Source organism: Ahaetulla prasina, chromosome 10 (assembly GCF_028640845.1).
Source record: "Ahaetulla prasina isolate Xishuangbanna chromosome 10, ASM2864084v1, whole genome shotgun sequence".
Classification (NCBI taxonomy): domain Eukaryota; kingdom Metazoa; phylum Chordata; class Lepidosauria; order Squamata; family Colubridae; genus Ahaetulla; species Ahaetulla prasina.
In genome coordinates this window covers 13,891,712-13,912,724 of record NC_080548.1, presented here as the reverse complement: position 1 = coordinate 13,912,724, position 21,013 = coordinate 13,891,712, and the positions used below count along the sequence as shown (strand labels likewise).

Genomic DNA, 21,013 nt, shown 5'->3' with positions numbered 1-21,013 from the left:
CCCTTCGTTTCATGCAGAGAGCTCCTAATAAGTCAGAGGTCTTCAAACTTGGCCACTTTAAGATTTGTGGACTTCAACTCAAGTCCACAAGCTTTCAAGTCCACAAGCCTTAAAGCAGCCAAGTTTGAAGACCTCTGTAATAAGGGTTGCAAGGGAATTACTCATAGGAGTACGCATGAAGGTGAACAGCGTTTGCACGGGGGAATCCTGACCGTGGAGTTGAGATTTGCTGTCCTGAGAAATCCCAAAGGTGCTTTTTTTCTCCCCGGTGGCAACTGGACTTAATTGTTTTTTTCTTTTGAAGACGTTTCGCTTCTCATCCTAGGAGCTTCTTCAGCTCTGACTGGATAGTGGAGACCTGTTGGAGCTGAAGAAGCTTCTTGGATGTGAAGCGAAACGTCTTCAAAGAAAAAACAAAATCCAGTTGCCTCCTGAAAAAAAGCACCTTTGGGACAACCATGACCTGGATGACTGAGAATCTCTACAGACTTCTGACTTGAGAAGGTTCCCCATCCAACCCCAGAGGTCCCTTTGGGCAGAGGGGGGCCATCCATAGCACCTTAAGAGAGCAGTTCCTGGGAGAAGTTTGGGACTTGTGCTGCAGAGACTTCTCATAAAACCGGGGTGCAGCCTACCTGTCCTTTCCTGATGTGAGGTCAGGGGTGAAATCCAGCAAGTTCTGACAGGTTCTGGAGAACTGGGAGCTGAAATTTTGAGTAGTTCAGAGAACCGGTAGTGAAAATTTTGAGTAGTTTGAGTAGTAGTAATAGTAGTAGTAGAAATTTTGAGTAATAGTTTGAGAACAGGCAAATGCCACCTCTGGCTGATTCCAGAATGGGGTGGGAATGGAGATTTTGTAGTATCCTTCCCCTGGAGTGGGATGGGAATGGAGATTTTGCAGTATCCTTCCCCTGCAGTGGGGTGGGAATGGAGATTTTGCAGTATCCTTCCCCTGGAGTGGGAGGAAATGGAGATTTTGCAGTATCCTTCCCCTGCTACGCCCCCCAAGCCACACCACGCCCCCCAAGCCACGCCCACAGAACCGATAGTTTAAAAAATGGTTTTCACCACTGTGTGGGGTGTATGTCTAATAAACATGTGTGAGCAGGCTTGCTTTGAGCAAAGTCAGTCCAAAGCTGAGCAGTGTTGGGCCTAGTTGATCTTTGGGTGGGAGACCACCAAGAGATTCCGGGGCTGTGGAATATTTTGGGAGTTGAAAAATGAGGAAGGTAGAACATGCTATATTGCTGCCAGGAAAACTAGTACTGACCATGGTCGGTATTGTTGTTTGGAATGGAGCTGAGCACAAGGGAGTTTTTAGTTGTTTGAATGCCTGGAGTTTCTTTTCATGAGCCTTTCTATCCTATTTTAAGAAGAATTAAGAATTACAATTAATAAATAAAATAAGAAGACATTACAATTACAGTATGGCCGGATGGGGAATTCTGGGAATTGAAGCCCACACACTTTAAAAGTTGTCAAGGTTGAGCAAACATGCCCACCTTTAATTTTATGATTTTTAATTTTTTGTATGTGTGCAAATCCAGTCAGTCTTGATTACTTTATGGTTGAGTAGATGTGCAAATGGGTGAGTTAATTTGGTGGCCAAGTGATTTGGTAAGGAATTTGTGCATAGGTAACCTTAATCTGAGCACACTCAAAAGCCCATGAGGAAGTTGCACTTACAAATTGGTTAAGATTCTTGGACATTTCAGCATTACAAAGGTTAAGTCAGTTGGGATTCTTTGATTTTGCACTCTGGTTTTTGTTCACAAACGTCCTCCCGAGCTTCGATACTTTTAGGATGCGTTTTGAGGAGTTCCCTGATGTGCGTCTTCTCTTTGTTTTCATCCTGGAGGATATTCCATGTAATCCGAAGGCAGAAAATGAAGAGGAAAGGCAGAAACGCTGTTGGAAAGCTGCAGGACTCTTGCGATGTGTGGCTGGATCCTTCAGCACTCAAAAGACGCAAAGTGATGGTAATTTATTTATATCCCACCTTTATTATTTTTTTATAAATAACTCAAGGTGGTGAATATACACAATACTTGTCCGTCTTTCTATTTTCCCTATAATAACTCTGAAAGGTGTGTTGAAACCAGCCTGTTTTCATCTCTAAAGCAGAACTAGAAGGTTCTTGATCTTTTGATGATTGGCTCCAAATCACCCAGCTGGCTTTTATGCCTTAGGAGGAACTAGAACTCACAGCCTCCTGGTTTTTAGCCTGGTGTTTTAACCACTAGACCAAGGTCTCCAACCTTGGCAACTTTAAGACTTGTGGACTCCAACTCCCAGAATTCCTCAGCCAGCTTTGCTGGCTGAGGTATTCTGGGAGTTGGAGTCCACAAGTCTTAAAGTTGCCAAGGTTGGAGACCCCTGCACTAATCTATAGACCAAACTGGCTCTAATGCACTAAGATAGTTTATTTCATACACTGTTAAAGCTGAACAGCAAAAAGAACACACATTATTTCATTGTGCGGGTAATCTGAAACTTCTCGTCTTTCCAGGCCTTCAGATAGTGGAGACCTTGTGGCCTGGTTCATACACCAAGCTAAGCCATCATGGCTTACTTGTTTTGAGGTTAATGTATTGGATGAACTTGCCTGATTGGGGCTGGTATATTGTGATTTCTATTTATCATAAATTGAATAGGAAACCAGACCGTTGTGATTTTGTCAATGATGGGTTATTTAAGTGAATCACGATTTAGGATGTAAAAGCTTAGCCAGTATCTACTCTGAAATACTGGGTTTTTTTTAAAGTTTTTATTTTTTTACAACAAACAAACATAAAAATCTCATCAATCCAATGACGATGTGCTGGTGGAGTGTTTAGATATCTTCTTGTGCAATTTCAAAATAAACATCTCTTTCATTCATCTGTCTTACGTTGTCCAAGTCTCTTACTCTTTCAATTTTTAATTAAACAATAGTATTTTGTCTAATAACATTATTCATTCCATTCTCCTAAATTAATTCAAATTACTTCTCTTGACCTCGACCTTTTTTAACTCTTTTCTAGCATATCTTTCCTTCTAACCAATGATAAAATAAATCCCGTATTTTGTGATATTGCTTATCTTCTTGTTCTCTAATTTCAAATGGCAATTTACTCATCTCTGCAACTCTGGAATACTGTTATCAAACAGGAAGTCTGAGGAGATGAACAAGTTGGCAAGCACCTAGGAAGTCCATAAGCAGCGCTAGATCAGACATATTATTAATCTTACCTTAGTTTGACTTTGACCTTTTAGAATTGCTGGAAAGATAGCTGAAAGTTTTTTTTTTTTTTAATTTGCATTTATATCCCACCCTTCTCCGAAGACTCAGGGCGGCTTACACTATGTTAGCAATAGTCTTCATCCTATTTGTATATTTATATACAAAGTCAATTTATTGCCCACAACAATCTGGGTCCTCATTTTATCTACCTTATAAAGGATGGAAGGCTGAGTCAACCTTGGGCCTAGTGGGGCTTGAACCTGCAGTAATTGCAAGCAGCTGCTGTTAATAACAGACTGTCTTAACAGTCTGAGCCACAAGAGTCACATAAAACAATAAGATTAAGTACCAGTATTACGATGCCATACAGGTAGTCCCTTGATTTGAGATTGGTTGCTTAGCAACCATTTGTAATTATGATGGACCTACCTGGGGGATACTTGTGACCCACATTTTTGAAGTTATGATGGTTGGGGGGAGGGAGCGGGGGGGCTGTGGTCACATGACTGCACTTCAAATGTTCATTGGCCAGGCTAGATTTACGGCTCTTGGCAGCATTCCATGGTCATGTGACTGCATATTATCACAGTTTTGCTGAAAACTGGCAATTCTTTTCAGCAAAACCATGCTCAAAGTAAACCATTGGTTTGCTTAACAACCGTGGTGATTTGTTTAACAAATCACCATGGGACTGGAGACTAAAACATATGAAGAACGTTTGCAGGAACTCGGTATGCCTACTTTAATGAAAAGAAGGACTAGGGGAGACATGATAGCAGTGTTCCAATATCTCAGAGGTTGCCACAAAAAGTGGGAGTCAAGCTATTCTCCAAAGCACCTGAAGGCAGGACAAGAAGCAATGGGTGGAAACTAATCAAGGAGAGATGCAACTTAGAACTAAGGAGAAATTTCCTGACAGTGAAAACAATCAGTGGAACAACTTGCCTGCAGAAGTTGTGAATGCTCCAACACTGGAAATTTTTAAGAAGATGTTGGATAACCATTTGTCTGAAATGGTATAGGGTTTCCTGCCTGGGCAGGGGGTTGGACTAGAAGACCTCCAAGGTCCCTTCCAACTCTGTTATTATGTTAAATGCTGCAAAACAAGGTGGCAAAATTAGATCAGTCACGTGGCTGATTTGCTTTACGACTGTCATGATCATCATCGTGCTGGGCAGGCTCCATTACGATCATAACCCGAGGACTACCCGTTGTTGAAAAAACATCAGGTTATTTTAATTACTGGTCACACATTGCAAAACCATGGTGGGAGGAAGGAACCGAAGTTAGTCATAGTGTGATAGCATTTATCAAGAAGAAGATATGATTGCCAGGAAGGTTTTCCGTCAATAGAGGAAATCACAGTACAGTATGACAGGAGTGTCAAACTCGTGGCCCATGGGCCGGATTTGCCACATGCAGGCCATGCCCAACCCGGCTCCACGAAGGGAAAAAACGTCACGATAGTTTGACACCCATGCACTATGATTATTTGTTACAGTTTCTGCTTGCAGATACTGTTGACATTGGTTTTATATAAGTAAATCATTATTCATTTAGGCTTTGGGATTAACTAGTGTATGCAATATGCTAAAAGTAGTGCATGAGGACAGTTGCTCTTAATTCTGTGTTTTGTTCCCTCTAGAATGTTGCCACTAAGTCACCCTTAACTCTCCTGGGCCAGAAATCCCATCGTCCTGCTGCAATAATTGGACCACCTCATCCATGCACTAAACAAACCACTATTTCTACTTTCTTCACTGCTCAGAAAGCAGGTACAGTCTTGATTTTTTTTCTCCCAAGCAGGAACAATTGTAAGGTACTCATGACATGGAAAGAGAATTGTCTTCACAGAAATAATTACCAATTTGATTCATTATGCACACTGCACTGTAACATCCACAGACCAAATGGCCCAAGTTCTTTTCTAAGCCGCCATAGACAAATCAAGCGTACCGTGTTGTGTAAGTGCAGCTTGTAGGTTTGTTAACTACGTTGGGTAAAATAAGGGATCCCAAAACACGATTTCTTCCTCCATAATCCTTCAGTAAAGAAATCCACTATTTGCTTTATTTTGTTTGCTGGGGGGGAAGAGGAGACCTTACACGTATGAAATTGTTCAGAGTTAGGCTTTGGAATAATGAGTGAAAATACTTTATACTGAAATAAATATTTCTAAGTTTATGCTTGTGTACGAATGCAATGAAGGCTATGCACCGGTCAGCCCAAAGGGAACTGGAGCACATGGCCATCATCTCTTTTCATCGTGGAGTTACAGGGTGTGCTAAGCCATCATCTTCTAGTCTGCCAAATTCTGGCATAAGGCCACTAAGGTTGCAAGGAACAGTGGCTTAGCACAATGTAAACTCTCCGTTATAATTTGCACTAAACAGGATATAGTCCATGCTATCTAAGCTGGTAGAAATTCCATTTCTTTACACTCTGCTCCAACAACGTCACAAATGCAGCAAGGAACTTCTGGATTCCTGCTAAAATGAGGCAGAAATGGGAATCTTAGGTCTCTGGGAAACGTAGTACTCCCACCCACCCAGGTTTAATCTCCCCATTAATGCCAGGAGGGGTCTTATCCGTTGGAGCCTCTCCCTTGATAGAAGCTGAATGGGACAACTCGCCCTAGCCAACTCTGCAGCCATCTCACCATGGACAATTTAACAATTCAATTATTTAAAATAAATATTTTTTTGGGGGGGGTGTCATTCGCCTTTCATTCTATCCTTTCTTTAATGATCCTATTCCATTTCTTTGGTATTAATCTAACTTTTGTCCCGTGGCAAGTTGGCCCTAGCAAGCTGGCGAATTGTCATCAACCCTGCCAGAAATGCCTCTGCAGTACCTTGACTTAGGAGAGTTGCCAGTTGTGGAGGATGAACTGGCATGGAGGGGGTTCGTGGTCTGTTATCCAAGTAGCAGGTAGATGGGGATGCAGACTGTAGCTTTGCTGACACTTGGAAGCTATTGGCCACATTTCCAGTGGGATGTGGAAATATTTTGGAGTTTAAAGGTGGCAGTTGAAACAGTTTGCCTACCAGAGTCTTTGTCCTGGCAGGAAATTATAGGCACATCCTTAACTCCTGAAAATTTCAACCATGTCTATTTACTATCATGTAATGGCCCTATGGCCCTAAACAAAGTCAGAAATTGCATTTCAGCCCCTCACCCCACTCCTGCATCTCCCCATTATTAGAGAAATGCTGCAGTCTGCTTTTGAAAAGTGGAGAGAGATGGGGAGGCCTATGAACTTTCTTGGATATAACCACTGTGAAAATGGAAGCTCTTCAACTACCACATCAGGATTACAGAAAGCCCCACCACTAGATGGCAGCAAAAAGATAAACAAATGTAAACTTTTTAGTGCCATCTAGTGGTCAGCTTTTTCGCCCAATATTTTAGCAGCTACAGTCATTGCACATTTTCAAGGCCAGATAGTAAGTAGTAAGTTAAGGAGTAAGTTCAAATAACTTGCACATGCCAAGCTCTATATAACAGGATTTATTATTTGCTATTCCATCGCACTCTTCACTGCAAAGACATACAAAACACACAACGTCGTCCAAAATACTTTTGTGTCTCTGCTGCATTAATACTACTAAAAGGTATGGAGGATGTGTAACACCTCCTGTTGCACTACGTATTCTTTACCACTTCAAAAACTGGGGAAAAGGTAATTGAGGAAAGCAGCAACATTTGGAGTCCCCCCACCCAAGTCTTTTCTTTAGATAACATTTCTTGGTTGGTTGCTTCTTTCAATTCCACAGAAGAGCAAGAGGGAATAATTGAGACCTAGTAAGAAAGACATGTTGATCATTCAGGCATAGCAGTAGTTACAAGAAGAGCCTGATCAGTATTTGTATTATTTGTTTCGCGGGTTAGCCAGTCAGGTTTTTGCAACAACAAACACATCCCCCAAACTTTTCCTTTTAAACACAGAGACTAAGGCACACTTTTTTCCTGAATTAAACCATCTTCCCCTCCTAGACAAGCTTTAGATTGGCCAAGGGTTTTGCCTAAGTCCCTGTCTTGGCAAAGCTTCTGAGGACCACAGTAAATCAAACAGGGAGACGGGGTCTCCTCCAAGGGCAGTTCATCTATCTAGCAGGGAAAACATCTGGTCTCTTGAATCAGGTAGACTCTTGAGAGACGGAGCAAAGGATCCAGAATAGGATTTTGGATTGATAGCATCCCCACCCGTCATGTATCTCTGGCTCTTGAAGTAAAAGAACTTGCTATTTCCCTAGACTGCTAGGCTATATAAAGGCTGTGTATTTGATCTCTGGCTGATTCGGATTCCATTGTTTTTGGCAGGGGAAAAACCCACAGAACCAAACAAGCAGTTAATGACCTCCGCATCAAACAACGTTGTCAATCTAAAAGACTCTGAATTGCTTAGAGGGGAAAGGACCAGGGCCTGGGCTTCTGTCCTTCAACCATCGAGCCTGCAGGACCGCCAAAGGCAACCTGCAAAGGCAGCAACCTGCAATTCTCTCCCCGCTCGAGCACAGAGCCATGCCAGCAGCCCCCCTGTTGCTCAGAAGGCTTTTCTAACTACAGATCTCATTCAGCATCTGGAAGAAAAGGGGCCGCTTCAGCAGCAGGTGGCTCCGGTGTCCCCCCTGAAAAAGAAAAACGATGGCTGGCAAAGAGAAGAGAGCCCCGCTTTGTTTTCTCAGAGAAGCCCAAGTCTTAAAATAATTTCGAACCAAAGAGCAGATGCAGAGAAACGGCGCAGACTCCCTTCCTCTTGGGTGGGTGCTACTTTTGTGGACTCCTCTGACTCTGAAAATATGGATCCTGAACTGGAAGAAAACCTACCAGAAGCAGCATATTTGGATTTCAACCAAACTGGATCCTGTAGAAAGTACACTAGCTATGAGAACAGCTCCCTTGTTTCAACTCAGCGGCTGTTCACACAGGACTCCGAGGGCTGCAGAGTAATTCTGCACCGCCCTGAAGGAGAAGGAAGCCAGCCGTCCTTGCCAAAGGCTCTCTGGTGGGGCAAAAGGACCCCTGTAAGAAGCGCCTTCAATAACAGGAGCTGCTTTAGGGACGGTTGGGCTGGAGACAGACGCCCCCCTGGGTCTCTGGGCAGGCGCGGCGTTCCTCCTCTGACAGAACATAGTGAAAAGTCATGTTATGACTTGCTATTCACAGAGGATTCGGAAGGCAACAAAGTCATTAAACACTAAAATCGTAATTGCTCTGTGAGATAACTGCTCTGTGCCTTCTTACAAAACAAACTTGGCTTAAAGGCCCCCTTTGTATATTGCCTGTGGCTGTGTGTTGCATACCTAACCTTGTTTTGTTCAACATGCTTTCTTTGGTGTGTGAGCTAATAAAAGAAACCCGAGGAATGGAATCTGAATCCTGGTGTTCTAGAAAGACGTCGGGCTGCTCTAGAATTGTTCCACGAGATGGGATTTGACTAGCTTTTATTCAGGTAGCTCAAAGGTCGACTAAGATGGGTTTAAACTAGACCCATCAGCCACAGCACCACTTAAAAGTTGGTATTGCTGACCAGTCCTTTCTGCTTCAAAATGGAGGGGAGGGGGGAAGTGTCTTGTTTTCTGTTTAAAAAAAAATAGACCTACCAAACTGCATAGCTAGTGCACCTGACCCCATGCAATTTCAGCAAGATCCAGCCTGCCAACATGGGGTTCCTTCTCTTGTGTCCCTTCAGGCGATGTTTTAAGACGAGAACACCAGTTTGTACGTTTACAAAGAACTCCGATCAATGAGTATGAACAGGACTCGCAGTTGGTTCCGCCGCAATGAGAACCTGATGCTCTTCAGAGGCTTTGGATTTGAATGCCAATCAGCCTGAACCTCAGGCTATAATGGCAAGTGCTTTTGGGAATTGTAGCCCAAAATGACTGGAAAGCACCAGGTTCTCTACATCTGGCTTTACAGTATCTTTAAATAACTCAATAGAATATTAACAGTGAGAAAAGAATGGGTAAAAAGTGGAAAATTGTTTTGTGCGCCATGGGAAAGAGTGTTATAAATTCCCTGAGGGTTGAAGTTAGTGATTTAAACCATCGTGGTTCCCCTAGATAACAGTGGCAGCATCACAAACTATCATGCTACAATTGCTGCTGACAAAAGGACCGGCCAGTGCTCAAAAAGGCTTTTAAAATATACTGCAAAAACTTTTCCACACTTTTGCCCTTCTAAAAATTGCCAGGAGGTTCTGAAAGGTTATTAGTTGGTAATATTTTTAAACATGCAGACAAGCCCTAGAAAAGTCTTTCCAATTGCTTTAAAAAATGCCATGGCGTCCAAGGCATTATTTTGCAAATTCTTGGGGGGGGAGGAACTGCTTTGAGGGTTCTTGGGTCATAGATGCTTCACTAGAGATGTTTGTAGATGCACATGAAGATAAATTGCAAACATCATTAAAGCAGCTGTGCCACAACCCCATGAAGAAAAAAAAAATGTTCTGCCCGGACCAAACTTTGCAAAACTGGTCTTTGTAATAGCGTTTTATTCTGCAATGCCAGCACAACAAACTAAGCCACTCTTGGACTGTGCTGGCCATCCCCACCAGTGCTAAAGTATCTTATCAAATTCACTGGTTATTTTGCTGCCCTCCCACTAGAAACTTGACTGTGTGCTATTCTTCCACTTGTGTGTTAATTTAACCTCCTGGTCCCTGAGCTTAAAGCAAAGAGTGAGGCCTGCAGGTGGTTGTGCTCTGCCTCAACAAATGAAAAAGAGCAATTTTAGCTTTACAGAGCTGAATTACAAGACTGGGTAGCAGCCTGAATTCAAAGGGGTAAAGATACTTTGGAGTGCACACAGGTGTGTGCTTCTCAATTTGCCAGCAACTCCATAGATGTATTTAAGGAGGTGTTGACAGGTGGCCTCCAAGTCTACTTTCAGATCTGTAGTGCTGCACAGCTTTAGTGTATATCAGAAGTCTCCAACCGTGGCAACTTTAAGCCTGGCGTACTTCAACTCCCAGAATTCCCCAGGCAGCTTTGCTGGCTGGGGGATTCTGGGAATTGAAGTCCGCCAGGCTTAAAGTTGCCAAGGTTGGAGACCCCTAGTGTATATCATCAACAACCAGATTTTAAATTCAATGCTTAGATTAGACTCTTGATTCTATCTTTAGTCAACTATATGTCAGTTGTTTGAAGAATGCTGGTTGTGGAGAGAGGCTGCAGAAAATAGGAACTTTTCAGAAATCGACCTTTACGAAACAAAATTGTGGGACTCCAGAGTTTACGTATTCACAGGCTTCAGATCTGCAGCAAGACTATAACATGAATTTCTTTTTTAAATGAAAAGCATCACTGTCGGCCACTGGCAAATCCAACTTTAAAAGAATCCGTATTCACGCTTCAGTTCAGAATGTGGAAAAGTTTTGCCCTTTAAAAAAAATGTTATATCGTTTGGCTGTGTGGAAAAAACCAGCAAAACGTCAGTTTCTCTCACTTAGTGTGTTCCTTTTGCATAAAAGCACACAGGAAGCCTAACCCCTAAAGGATATTTAATGTTCAAGGAAGGCAGCCACTGTAGAGAAAAATCTTAAGAAGCATACTAACGTAAGAAATGAACATAACTGTCAGTTCTTTTTCATATTTACATCTTCATCTTTCAAAGCAAATTTCCTTCTTAAAACGTCTGCTATAAGAATCGCAGGATCCTCTTCTTTCAGTAAACTTCTGTTCCTAAAAGGAAGATACCAGATGAAGAATGTTACATAAGAGTATGGGAAGATTTTCATAAGCTGCAACCGTTCCTGAATTATTTACCAACGTTCTAAAATATTTACCAAGATTCTAAAATAAGCTGGCAGCCTTTTCATCAATTTTATTACCCAAGTGGTTTATTTTTTTCCAAGATCACAGCTAAGATGGTATGATCTACAACTAAAAAGGGTTTCTCAATCTTGGCAACTTTTAAGACCTGCGGACTTCAAATCCCAGAATTCCTCATGGCTGCCTGGGGAATTCCGGAAGTCCACAGGTCTTAAAGTTGCCAAGGCTGAGAACACTGGCTTAGATTTTTTTCTTTCCTTTGGCTTGTTCTCATTAGCTTTCCCTTCTCGACTTCCTTGCCTGCAACAGTCTTTCTTTCATTGCCTAGCAGAGACTTCTCTTCCCGTATCATCCCAGGTGAAGCCCTGCCTCTTTTGCTCCCAACAATCAGGCCCACCATGGAGTGGAATGTAAGAGTGGGAAGGGGCTCCTGGGGAGTGGTGGTGCTCAGAGCAAGATGTCTTAGGGTGCTAATGGTGTAGACTGGTTAGCTAAGTCCTTCTAAGGATACAGCAATACCCTGTTTTCCCCAAAATAAGACATCCCCTGATAATAAGCCCAATCGGGCTTTTGAGCGCATGGCAATAAGGCCAAGCGCTTATTTCAGGGTTCAAAAAAATGTAAGAACTGTAGCAAGGATAGTATTTGCGCAAAGATGGAAAGCGGAGAAAATCTCTACAGAGGGGGAAGTAATTAAGAAAATATTGGATTGTGCAGAAATGAATAGATTAACTTTGACAATTAAAGGAAGAGAGGAATCTGAATACTTTAAGCTATGGGGACAATTTTATCATTGGTTAGAGAAGATATATTTATAAGGTAATATTGTAAAGATTGATAAATGTATTAATAGTAAAGCATGAAATGTGGATGAAATGTTATAATAAATGAAACAATGATATTATGAAATGATTAATATTGGAGGAACAAGATGACACAAAAGATGTACTCAGATGAATGAATGATTGATTATGTATTGTATGTTTGTCTATAAAATAGATTTTAAAAAAAATAAAAAAATAAGACAGGCTCTTATTTTCGGGGAAACACGATAGCACTTATATACTACTTCATAGTGCTCTACAGCCTCCTCTAAGAGATTTACAGTCAGCTTATTGCCTCCAACAATCTGAGTCCTCATTTTACCTACCTCAGAAGGATGGAAGGCCGAGTCAACCTTGAGCCTAGTGAGATTTGAACTGCCAGATTGCAGGCAGGCACGCAGAATTAGCCTGCAGTACTGAACTCTTAAGCACTGCTGCCACCGCAGCTCATATGGCATATTTATGGTCAATGACCACAAAAGATGCATTGCCCTCAAATCCGAAACAATACGATGAAAATTCTATGCAATAAGCAACCATGTTTGTTCAGGTTACTTTAAGACCCAGGGACTTCAACTCCCAGGAAATCAATTTTATTACTAAGAGACTGGCATGGGGGTTTGGAATTAAACATATTTAAATGTGAGCTCACTTATTTATAATGTGTTTCTCACATCTGATCCAGCTCTAGTTTTCACGCAGTTTTCCCCTGACAATGAGGTAATTCTGTTTACTGGTTTAATTAACTTAAGGTAAGAGCAAGAATCCCAATGGATGAGCATATTAAAAGGTGCCAGGAGGATTTAAAATACAATTGCTGTTAAGCTCCAATATTATGGAAAAGCATCCTTTAGAGAACTCCACACTTCCTTCAGCAGTTCTGTTCTGCCCCAGTGTTATGGTCCTCCAGTAGTCTGCGGAGCTGGCAATGGAGTCGGATAGTGATGAGGCTGAGGAAGAACATGGGCCAGTCGTGGAGGCTGGGGAAGGCCCGGATGAGGGCTCTGCGTCGGAGGCAGAGGTGGGGCCAGGGTCATCGGGGAGTGATGTGCGGACTCCGGAGCCTCCAGAGACTGATAGTAGTGAGGCAGAGGAATAGGAGGAGCCTGTTCCTAACGCACGCATGAGAAGAGCTGCCAGAAGGCAAGAGCAGCTCAAGCAAAGAGGACAACTCGGGAATAGGGCCAAGAGATGATTGGCCCCTCCCATAAGGCTTAAAAGACCAGCAACAGCATTTGGGCTCTTTTCCGGAAAACAACGTTGATAGAATTGCTCCTTGTCTTGCTGTATTTATTTGTCGGCATCTTCTACTTTTGAACTTTTGCCAAGAAAAGCCTTTGGCAGTTTGCCTAATTAGACCAAGGTTGGTGATAAGACTGAAAAATTGTGTTATGAAGAATTTGCTTTGATTTAGTTTGGACTTTATGTTCCAATAAAGTCTGTCTGTTTTTGAACTGAGTGCGTCTACTACTACCTGCTTGGGCCTGGGTCACAACATCCACACATTACAGGCAGTCCTTGACTTACAACTATAATGGAGCCAGGTTTCAGAAAAAAAAATGTTGTAAATGTTGTAAAATATGGTCACATGTAAATGTAGGCCAGCTGCCAAGGACCTGAAGTGCACGTGACCATGGGGGTGGGAGGAAGTTATGTGGGTGGGTGGTGCAGAACTTTGGAACCGGGCTGCAAGTAACTTTGGTGGGGACTGTATCAGAACTTCGAATGATGCTACTTGACCAATTGCAAATCAAGGACTATCTGTACCAAGTTGCTCCCTGAGCCATTTTGAAGGATTAGAAATTGAGATTAAGAAAACCCACTCTAAACTCAGGAAGTATGATAGTCAACCAAACATTCCTTTTTAATCTGGTAGGTCCTCCTCTTCTTCCTAATGTCATCATCAACAGGCGACTTCATTAAGTGGTCTGTATTCATCAACCTGCTCCTTAAACAATTTGATCTTCACTTGGATCGTGCAGAAAGGTTTCATAACAATCAAGGTTGTGTGGAAGGGAAATATTAACAGCCAGTTACTACGTTGGTGCCTACTTATCAATATGCCAAGCCCAAGTGAAACTGTATGGTACAGGTGGTCCTCGACAGGTCATTTAGTGACCGTTCAAAATTACAACAGCACTGAAAAAAGTGACTTACGACCATTTTTCACACTTACGACCTTTGTGGCATCCCGTGATCACGTGATCAACATTTGGATGCTTAGCAGCTGACTCATATTTATGACGGTTGCAGTGTCCTGAGGCCATGTATCCCCTTTTGTGACCTTCTGACAAGCAAAGTCAATAGGGAAGCCAGATTCACTTAACAATCATGTTACTAATTGCAGCCATTCACTTAACAAATATGGCAAAAAAGTTGTAAAATGCAGCAAAACTCACTTAACAAATTTCTCATTAGTAATATTAATTCTGGGCTTAACTGTGGTTGTAAATTGAGGACTACCTACACTACGCTGGTCTAATTTTAACTCTACTGGTGCAACGCCGTTTGGTTAACTTACTATGTGATGCGTTTGTGGATTAATCTGAGCGCCAGGTTCAGGTGTTGTGTGAATGCAGCCATACTATGATCTGGATTAGCTACTGTTTTGGAAATGAAAACACAGTGATTCACATGCAAGTCACTGTCTGGATTAATATTGGGTAATATTCAGAGAAAAGGACTTACGAGTCTTTGTTCTGTTTCATTCTATGAATGTCTTTCAGAATGCCCATCATATCCGCAAAACTACTGGCCTTTGAGAGAGACACTGTGTCATCGTCGTCCGAATCCTTCGCGTCGCCTTTGCAAAATTCAGAAGTTGCAGAACAAACCATGGAAACAGATGGAAGTTCGGGGCTTTCTAAATCAGCCTCCTCTTCTGTGATGTCACTAATGACAAAGGAAGTTGTAGACTGGAATGAGGGTCCAAAGCAGGGCAAAGGAGAAGAGACATTTGAACTTCCTGGAGATAATAACTCTGGTGTTAATGAAGAGGAAGCTGAAAAAAAAAGAATAATGTAAGGAGACATGAACTGGCTGCCATATCAAGGGTTTTGTTCTTGCAAAAGCAATAGCACTTAAGACTTATATGCCGCTTTACGGCGCTTTACAGCCCTCTCTAAGCAGTTTACAGAGTCAGCCTATTGCCCCCAACAATCTGGGTCCTCATTTTACCGATCTCGGAAGGATGGAAGGCCGAGTCAACCTTGAGCTGGCGAGAACTGAACGGCTGGCAGTGAGCAGAGTCAGCCTGCAATACTGCATTTTAACCACTGCATCACAAAGGTATCAACGTTCCAGAAAACCCCAATTTCAATTAAAAACTCTGAGCCAGGCATTTTCTCAAAGTTCCATTTATTAGAGTAGCTATACTGGCACATCTGGAAAAACCTGAATCTGAGAGTTCCGGGTTTTCCCTCAAAACCTCCCAACCATCCCCTCACTCATCAGTTGATCACATGGTCCAATCACCCTCCGTGATTGGACCATGCAGGATTGTCCTGACCTTGACCGAAAGGAAGAATGCTATTTTGTCTAACTACATTCCCTCTACTAAATCCCCCCCTCCTACTTTCCCACACACGAGAAGGTGGCAGCATGGAAGTTTCCATTGCTAATATGGCTTCCAAAGCTGACACAAGGCCAAGGAAAGGAGGAGAGAAATAGCAATAGCACTTGCTATTGCTCTCTCAGCCCTCTCTAAGCCATTTACAGAGTCAGATATGGAATTCTGGGAGCTGACGTTCATAGGTCTTAAAGTTGTTGAGGTTGAGAAACAATAATCCAAAATCTACAGTTCCTCTCTCATAAGGTCAACAGAAGAATCTAGTTATCAGTGCCAGATAGACAAGAGATACAAAACACCACCCAAAGAATTTTTTCCCCTAATAAGAACTAAGACTGCCTGCTTTGCATGCCAGAAACAGCTTCTTTTCATAGGTTGTTTTAACAGCCTCTAAAACAAGAATGAAAAAAAAACAAAAACCCACAAAGCAGAAGAATCTGCCTTTCAGCCTAGAAGGGTGAAAATTTTGCAGGCCACACAGGCTACAGGAGCAAACGGACATCAAAGGAGTAGAAGGAACATTCGCTGTGTTCCTTCCAGAAGGTTCCACAGACTCTGTTGCTTTAACCATGAGAGGCTATTTGTAGTAACTGCATTACAGCTGCATTAAGCATACCGGTTTCTCCCCATTTTTCCACCTTTTCTGCTTTCAGGAGGATAATCAAGTTGTAAGTTAAATTCCATTTTAAGAGGGCAGTGACATGATTAGCTAAGAGGGTTTAATAGTTTTGGTATGGATGTTGGCCTCAGAGGCAGCTAAGTTGGCATAGACACTAAACAGACTAGCAAGAGAGGAACACAGCAATGTTTCAGCTCTGCCAACCCACTCACGTGCCTGCCTGGGGCCTCTCATCACCAGCAGCCATCAGATAAGTGTTTAAATAACAAGGCTGCTGCAATTATTCCAGGCCCAGACCACAGACTCTCCAAAGAGGAGAGAGACTGTCGAAGAGCGTAAACTTTTAAAATACACCACAATAGTTTATAAATTATGAAAGGTTGATCCCGCGGAGTTCAACCTCTAAATTAGTGGCAGACATTAAATTGGCTCTTTAGTTACAAGAGAATGCAGAGGTAAAAGATGTTTCTTGTTGAAGAGAGAAACATCGCAGATGCTAAACACATGAGCCCAGGATGTTGCATCTGTTGTAAATTATATGAAGGTTGCCAAAGGCCTGAATTTCGATAACGTCACCCTGTGGTTGATGCTGCAATGCTCATTAAGTGCAAGGACTGGACATAAGTCCCATTTTGTTGCAACTTCAAAGTCACCAAATGAACGATTGGAAATCAAGGACTATCTGTAAAGTGTTGATATTTTGGCTCGGTTTTATTTCTTAGTATGATGCTTCCACTGGGGATGCGGTGGCTCAGTGGCTAAGACGCTGAGCTTGTCAATCAGAAGGTCGGCAGTTCAGCAGGTTGAATCCCTAGCGCCGCATAACAGGGTGACCTCCCGTTACTTGTCCCAGCTTCTGCCAACGTAACCATTCGAAGCACATAAAAATGCATTTAGAAAAATAGGGACCACCTTTGGTGGGAAGGAAACAGCATTCCGTGCACCTTTGGCGTTTAGTCATGCCGGCCACATGACCACAGAGACGTCTTCAGACAGCGCTGGCTTTGAAACGGAGATGAACACTGCCCCCTATAGCCGGGAACGACTAGCACATATGTGCGAGGGGAACCTTTACCTTTACCTTATGATGCTTCCAATAATGACATGCTGGGCATTTACCTGAATCTCCAGCAACTATTTTAGCGATCTGACTCCGCAGGAGACTCAATTCTTCCTGGAGTTCTGTGGTTCGACTCAAGGCAGGTAAACATGGCTTCTTCAGAGCCAGCAATTTTTCTTCTTGCTTCCTCAGATTTGGGACCGAAGCATTCCGCTGAATAACGAAGAATGGAGTGGGTTTCCATCTGTGCTTGAGTGGACGTGTGTCTGTCCTGGAAGTCAAGAACCCAACATTTCAGTGAAACAGACCCTGACCAACAGCTATCCTGAACTGAAGGGCTCTGCAATGCAAACAGCTTTTGCTTCACAGAGACTGTAAATCAGTGATGACAAACCTATAACATCCCTATCAAAGAGTGTCACATACTGTGAGACGGGGGTGTGTGGTGTGACACAACAGCACTAAACAACTCCCAACAACTATTCTTGAAAGCACACCCTGTTCTTGTATGAAGCTGCAGAGACTACATGAGAATACGGTGTGCTCTTGTATAGCCTCTGGACTCTTTGGAAGTGGCATGAGTACGGGGCATGCCTCCGCTCAGTTTTCAGAGCTTGCGAGGCCTACCGAAAAGGGTTCCCCAAAGCTGCTTTGAGAACCAAGGCCTGCCAACAGAAAGAGAACACTGCCTGAAGGGAGGCGGTATGTGGCAGATCTCAGGGAGCGCTGGATCTTGGGGGCATTTCATATGCTGAGCCCCTAAATGTTTGCCATTGTTGTTTTAGAGGCACAGAAAGCACCCGCTGGGAATGCCTTAAAGCAGGGGTCTCCAACCTTGGCAACTTGTAAGACTTGTGGACTTCAACTCCCAGCCAGCTTTTGTTGAGCCCAGCTCCGGCTCGACACATGATGCTACAGGGATCTGGATCATGGAAGCAGCCCCTAATCAAAGATCCAAAGGGATGATTTATCGAGGACTTGTTCGAGGGGTGCAGGGATCTGCATTTGGGAAGCATGGGAAGGGGATCATCACACTGGCGGCTGGGATAGAGGGAGATAAGGGCTGGGCATCACAAAGAGCTGCTTTAGTTTCGGGATTTGGCAGATGACGTGGCAGCTGAGGCTGTCAGACGAGGAGGGAGAGAGCAGCCGGGCATCCAATCAATGGAGCAGTTCAGCCATGGGGCGGGGCATGAGCAGCGCAGGATGTTTAAAAGGGGTTGAGAGGCAGAAGATCTCAGCGCTGACTTTGTACTGAGAGGCCCGGTTTGTAGCAGACCCAATAAACGAAGTCACTATTGGAAAAGAAAACCAAGTTGGCTTGTTTCTTCTCATGGAGTTTGACACAACTGTGGCTGAGCTAGCCGAGAGCTTTGCTCTGGGAGTTGAAGTCCACAAGTTTTAAAGTTGCCACGGTTGAAGACCCCTGCCTTAAAGCAATGCCTTTTCCTGGCTTCTGCAGCTGCTGGGTGATTCTGGAAAAAAGATACATTTGCTGAAGATTCTCCCCAGGGATCATTCATACGCAGCCAGCCACAGTCACTCAGAACTAACACATAACCTCAAAATGTGGTTTTGCTGGACAGTCCCGATGAATTGTATGAAAGCACACAGCCATCTCTGATCCTCGCTTGTCTAATTAGGAGAACCACAAAGATGGCCTTGGAGAAGCTATCCAACAATGACGATAAAAACACAATTTAAGTCTAGAACAAGAGGATGACCCCTTTTTGATTCTCCTGGGTACGATTCCCGCACTGGGGATGTTCTACTTTAGAAGTCAACAGAGTAGAAAAAGGAGAAGGAACCCCACCTACCTGACTCTGGCATAGGTTTCTTCATCATCGGAGGCAATCCAGGCAACATCTGCCAGAGTGGGGACAGGGGGGGTGTCATTGAAATAGAAATCAGAAATGTCTGGTAGTGGCTAGAGGAGAGAAGACACCAACCTCATTAGCTACACTCAGCACCAAGTTTTAAGCATTGTCCTACGGAAGGTCTTCACTTTTATGAATGAATTCCTGCTTCCCCTTGGGGTCCAGGTTGGATTAGAATTCTAGAAATTACATCTGCCCAATTAAAGAAGGGTACCGAAAACCAGTATCTGGTGAATCTAGAAAAACAGCATAATCTGAAAAAAGCACATCTTCATCCCTCTATCACAGGGGTCCCCAACCTTTTGGATCTCAGGGACTTCATAATTTTTAATCCTACGGACCACTAATATGATCTGGCTAATGACTGGCTGGGTGGGTGTGGCTAGGTGGTCATGTGACTGGGTGGGTATGGTCAACTCAATATCACTCATGTCGAGGGCCACCTCACCGTCCTCCACTCGCCTTTCCCCTCCCAGCCACTCTTCACCTCCCTGCCTGGGCTCCTTAGGGCCCAACAGGAAACAGTTGTTGGAGCTAAGCAGCCACCATGAGAAAGAGTTGGCAAAAGAGCTCAGTTCAAATTGGATCTGACTGAGGAGGCTCAGCAGAAGCTCCTCACTGAGGACTACGAGCACAGGGAAGACCTTTGGAATGCAAGGCCAGGTACCGGCGCCTGGAGGCTCAGCGGGCTGAGATGGTCAGCCAGTTCCAGGCCATGAGGCAGTCCCACTGGAACAAGGCCCTCCAGCTCTTTGCCACCAGCGGCACTTCCCTCCAGCCTTTGCCCAAAGCCCCGCACCAGGAGGCTGAAGCAGACCCCAAGTCGAAATTTCTGCCCCCCTCCGACCCCACAAAAAGACCCCAAAGGGGGAGAGACTCTCCACAGCAATACAAACGCATGTATCCGTCCCAGGGGCCGTAGTTTGAGGACCCCTGATTTAGTGCAATATAAAAAATGCAAATCATTTTTCTGCAGACCACCAAAATTTTCTCACGGACCATTAGTGGTCCATGGACCACCAGCTGGTGACCGCTGCTCTATCAGGCACTCTTGTTCTGGATTCCAGTTGGCCATGCCTTTCGTAGCTATTGTAAACTAGGGCAGCAGCCCCCAAAGTTTTGGGCATCAGGGACCAGTTCTGTGGGGAGAGTTTTTTCTGTGGACCGGAGGGGGTGTGGTTTTACATGCTGCCTGCATCCCATGGATGGGGCTGTGCTTGTTTGTACAGACTGGTTGCCGGCATGCTGTGGCCCAGTGCAGGTTCATGGGCCGGGGGTTGGGCACCCCTGAGCTAGGGGATCTTGTCATCCCTGACACCAGCCATGCTGGCTACCTTATAGCAGTTGTAGCTGAAAACATCTGTAGAGGGCACACCTCTTTTGCACACCCCGGTAATAAAGTGATACAGGTTGAAGCAGCTCAACTGTCACTCATTGCCTGCTTTTTCTAGGTAATCACACATTTTGGCAGCTGTTGATTGAAAATACCCATATTTTGACTGACTCTTGAGGAGCGAGGAAGTGGGTGGCTTGCTTTGTTTGCTTTATTTGTCTTTGTGACTGTAATAAATCACTTGTTCGTTTTCCCCGGAGAACACACTAGCTCTCCTGTTTCAACTGTTTCTGTCAGTAGAATGGCACAGCGACTTTGCTCTTAAAGAGAAAATCACAAGTGGGCAATTTCTGTAGGAGGGTGAGTAAATGAAGGTCATTTAGAGAAAGCAGCTACTTTGCACACACACACACAAAAAAAAACATGCTGAAAAGATGCACTCAGTTCTTTTTGAGATTGGAAACAATCATGGAATGGGTAGACTTGAGCCCAAAGCATTCGATCTACGCATGAGGTGTTTGTGCAGTACACATAAAAATTTCCCAGCATGTGTGCTTTGCAAGAAACTAGAAAAGCTGCCCCGTGGTGACTCATTGCCTCCGAAGCCTACAGCAATGCAAATGATGAGAAAGACAATAAGACAATTATTTTTTCTGAAAGCTTCATCCCAGCTGGAGAAGCAACTCTTATGCAAGTATTGTGTACAGAAATGAATCCTGGAACCACAACAG

General features: G+C 43.6%; 2 protein-coding genes across 2 annotated transcripts in view; one reads left to right on the top strand and one right to left on the bottom strand.

The window, feature by feature from the left end:
- Window positions 1-7: 7 nt before the first annotated feature.
- Window positions 8-8,427, top strand: LOC131204528 (aurora kinase A and ninein-interacting protein-like). The gene is made up of 3 exons (XM_058195913.1): window positions 8-1,979; window positions 4,869-5,187; window positions 7,547-8,427. Exons 1-3 carry the CDS (start codon window positions 1,827-1,829, stop codon window positions 8,425-8,427), a joined length of 1,353 nt encoding a protein of 450 aa, XP_058051896.1. The 5' UTR covers window positions 8-1,826.
- The window catches only part of MTFR1L (mitochondrial fission regulator 1 like), a 28,561-nt gene continuing 14,968 nt past the window's right edge, over window positions 7,421-21,013 (bottom strand). Inside the window, exons 5-8 of the mRNA XM_058195120.1 lie at window positions 18,890-18,999; window positions 17,132-17,343; window positions 14,514-14,826; window positions 7,421-10,911 (exon numbers count right to left, since the gene is read on the bottom strand). Coding sequence (XP_058051103.1) covers window positions 10,806-10,911; window positions 14,514-14,826; window positions 17,132-17,343; window positions 18,890-18,999 — 741 coding nt within the window. The 3' untranslated portion in view covers window positions 7,421-10,805. The remainder of the gene's footprint in view (window positions 10,912-14,513; window positions 14,827-17,131; window positions 17,344-18,889; window positions 19,000-21,013) is intronic.

Excerpts from the sequence above, each read along its gene's own strand:
- LOC131204528 (XM_058195913.1), top strand. The coding sequence starts at position 1,827 with ATGTGCGTCTTCTCTTTGTTTTCATCCTGGAGGATATTCCATGTAATC. Across the intron at positions 1,980-4,868 it reads TCAAAAGACGCAAAGTGATG|AATGTTGCCACTAAGTCACC; the intron begins GTAATTTATTTA and ends TGTTCCCTCTAG. Across the intron at positions 5,188-7,546 it reads AATCAAGCGTACCGTGTTGT|GGGAAAAACCCACAGAACCA; the intron begins GTAAGTGCAGCT and ends TGTTTTTGGCAG.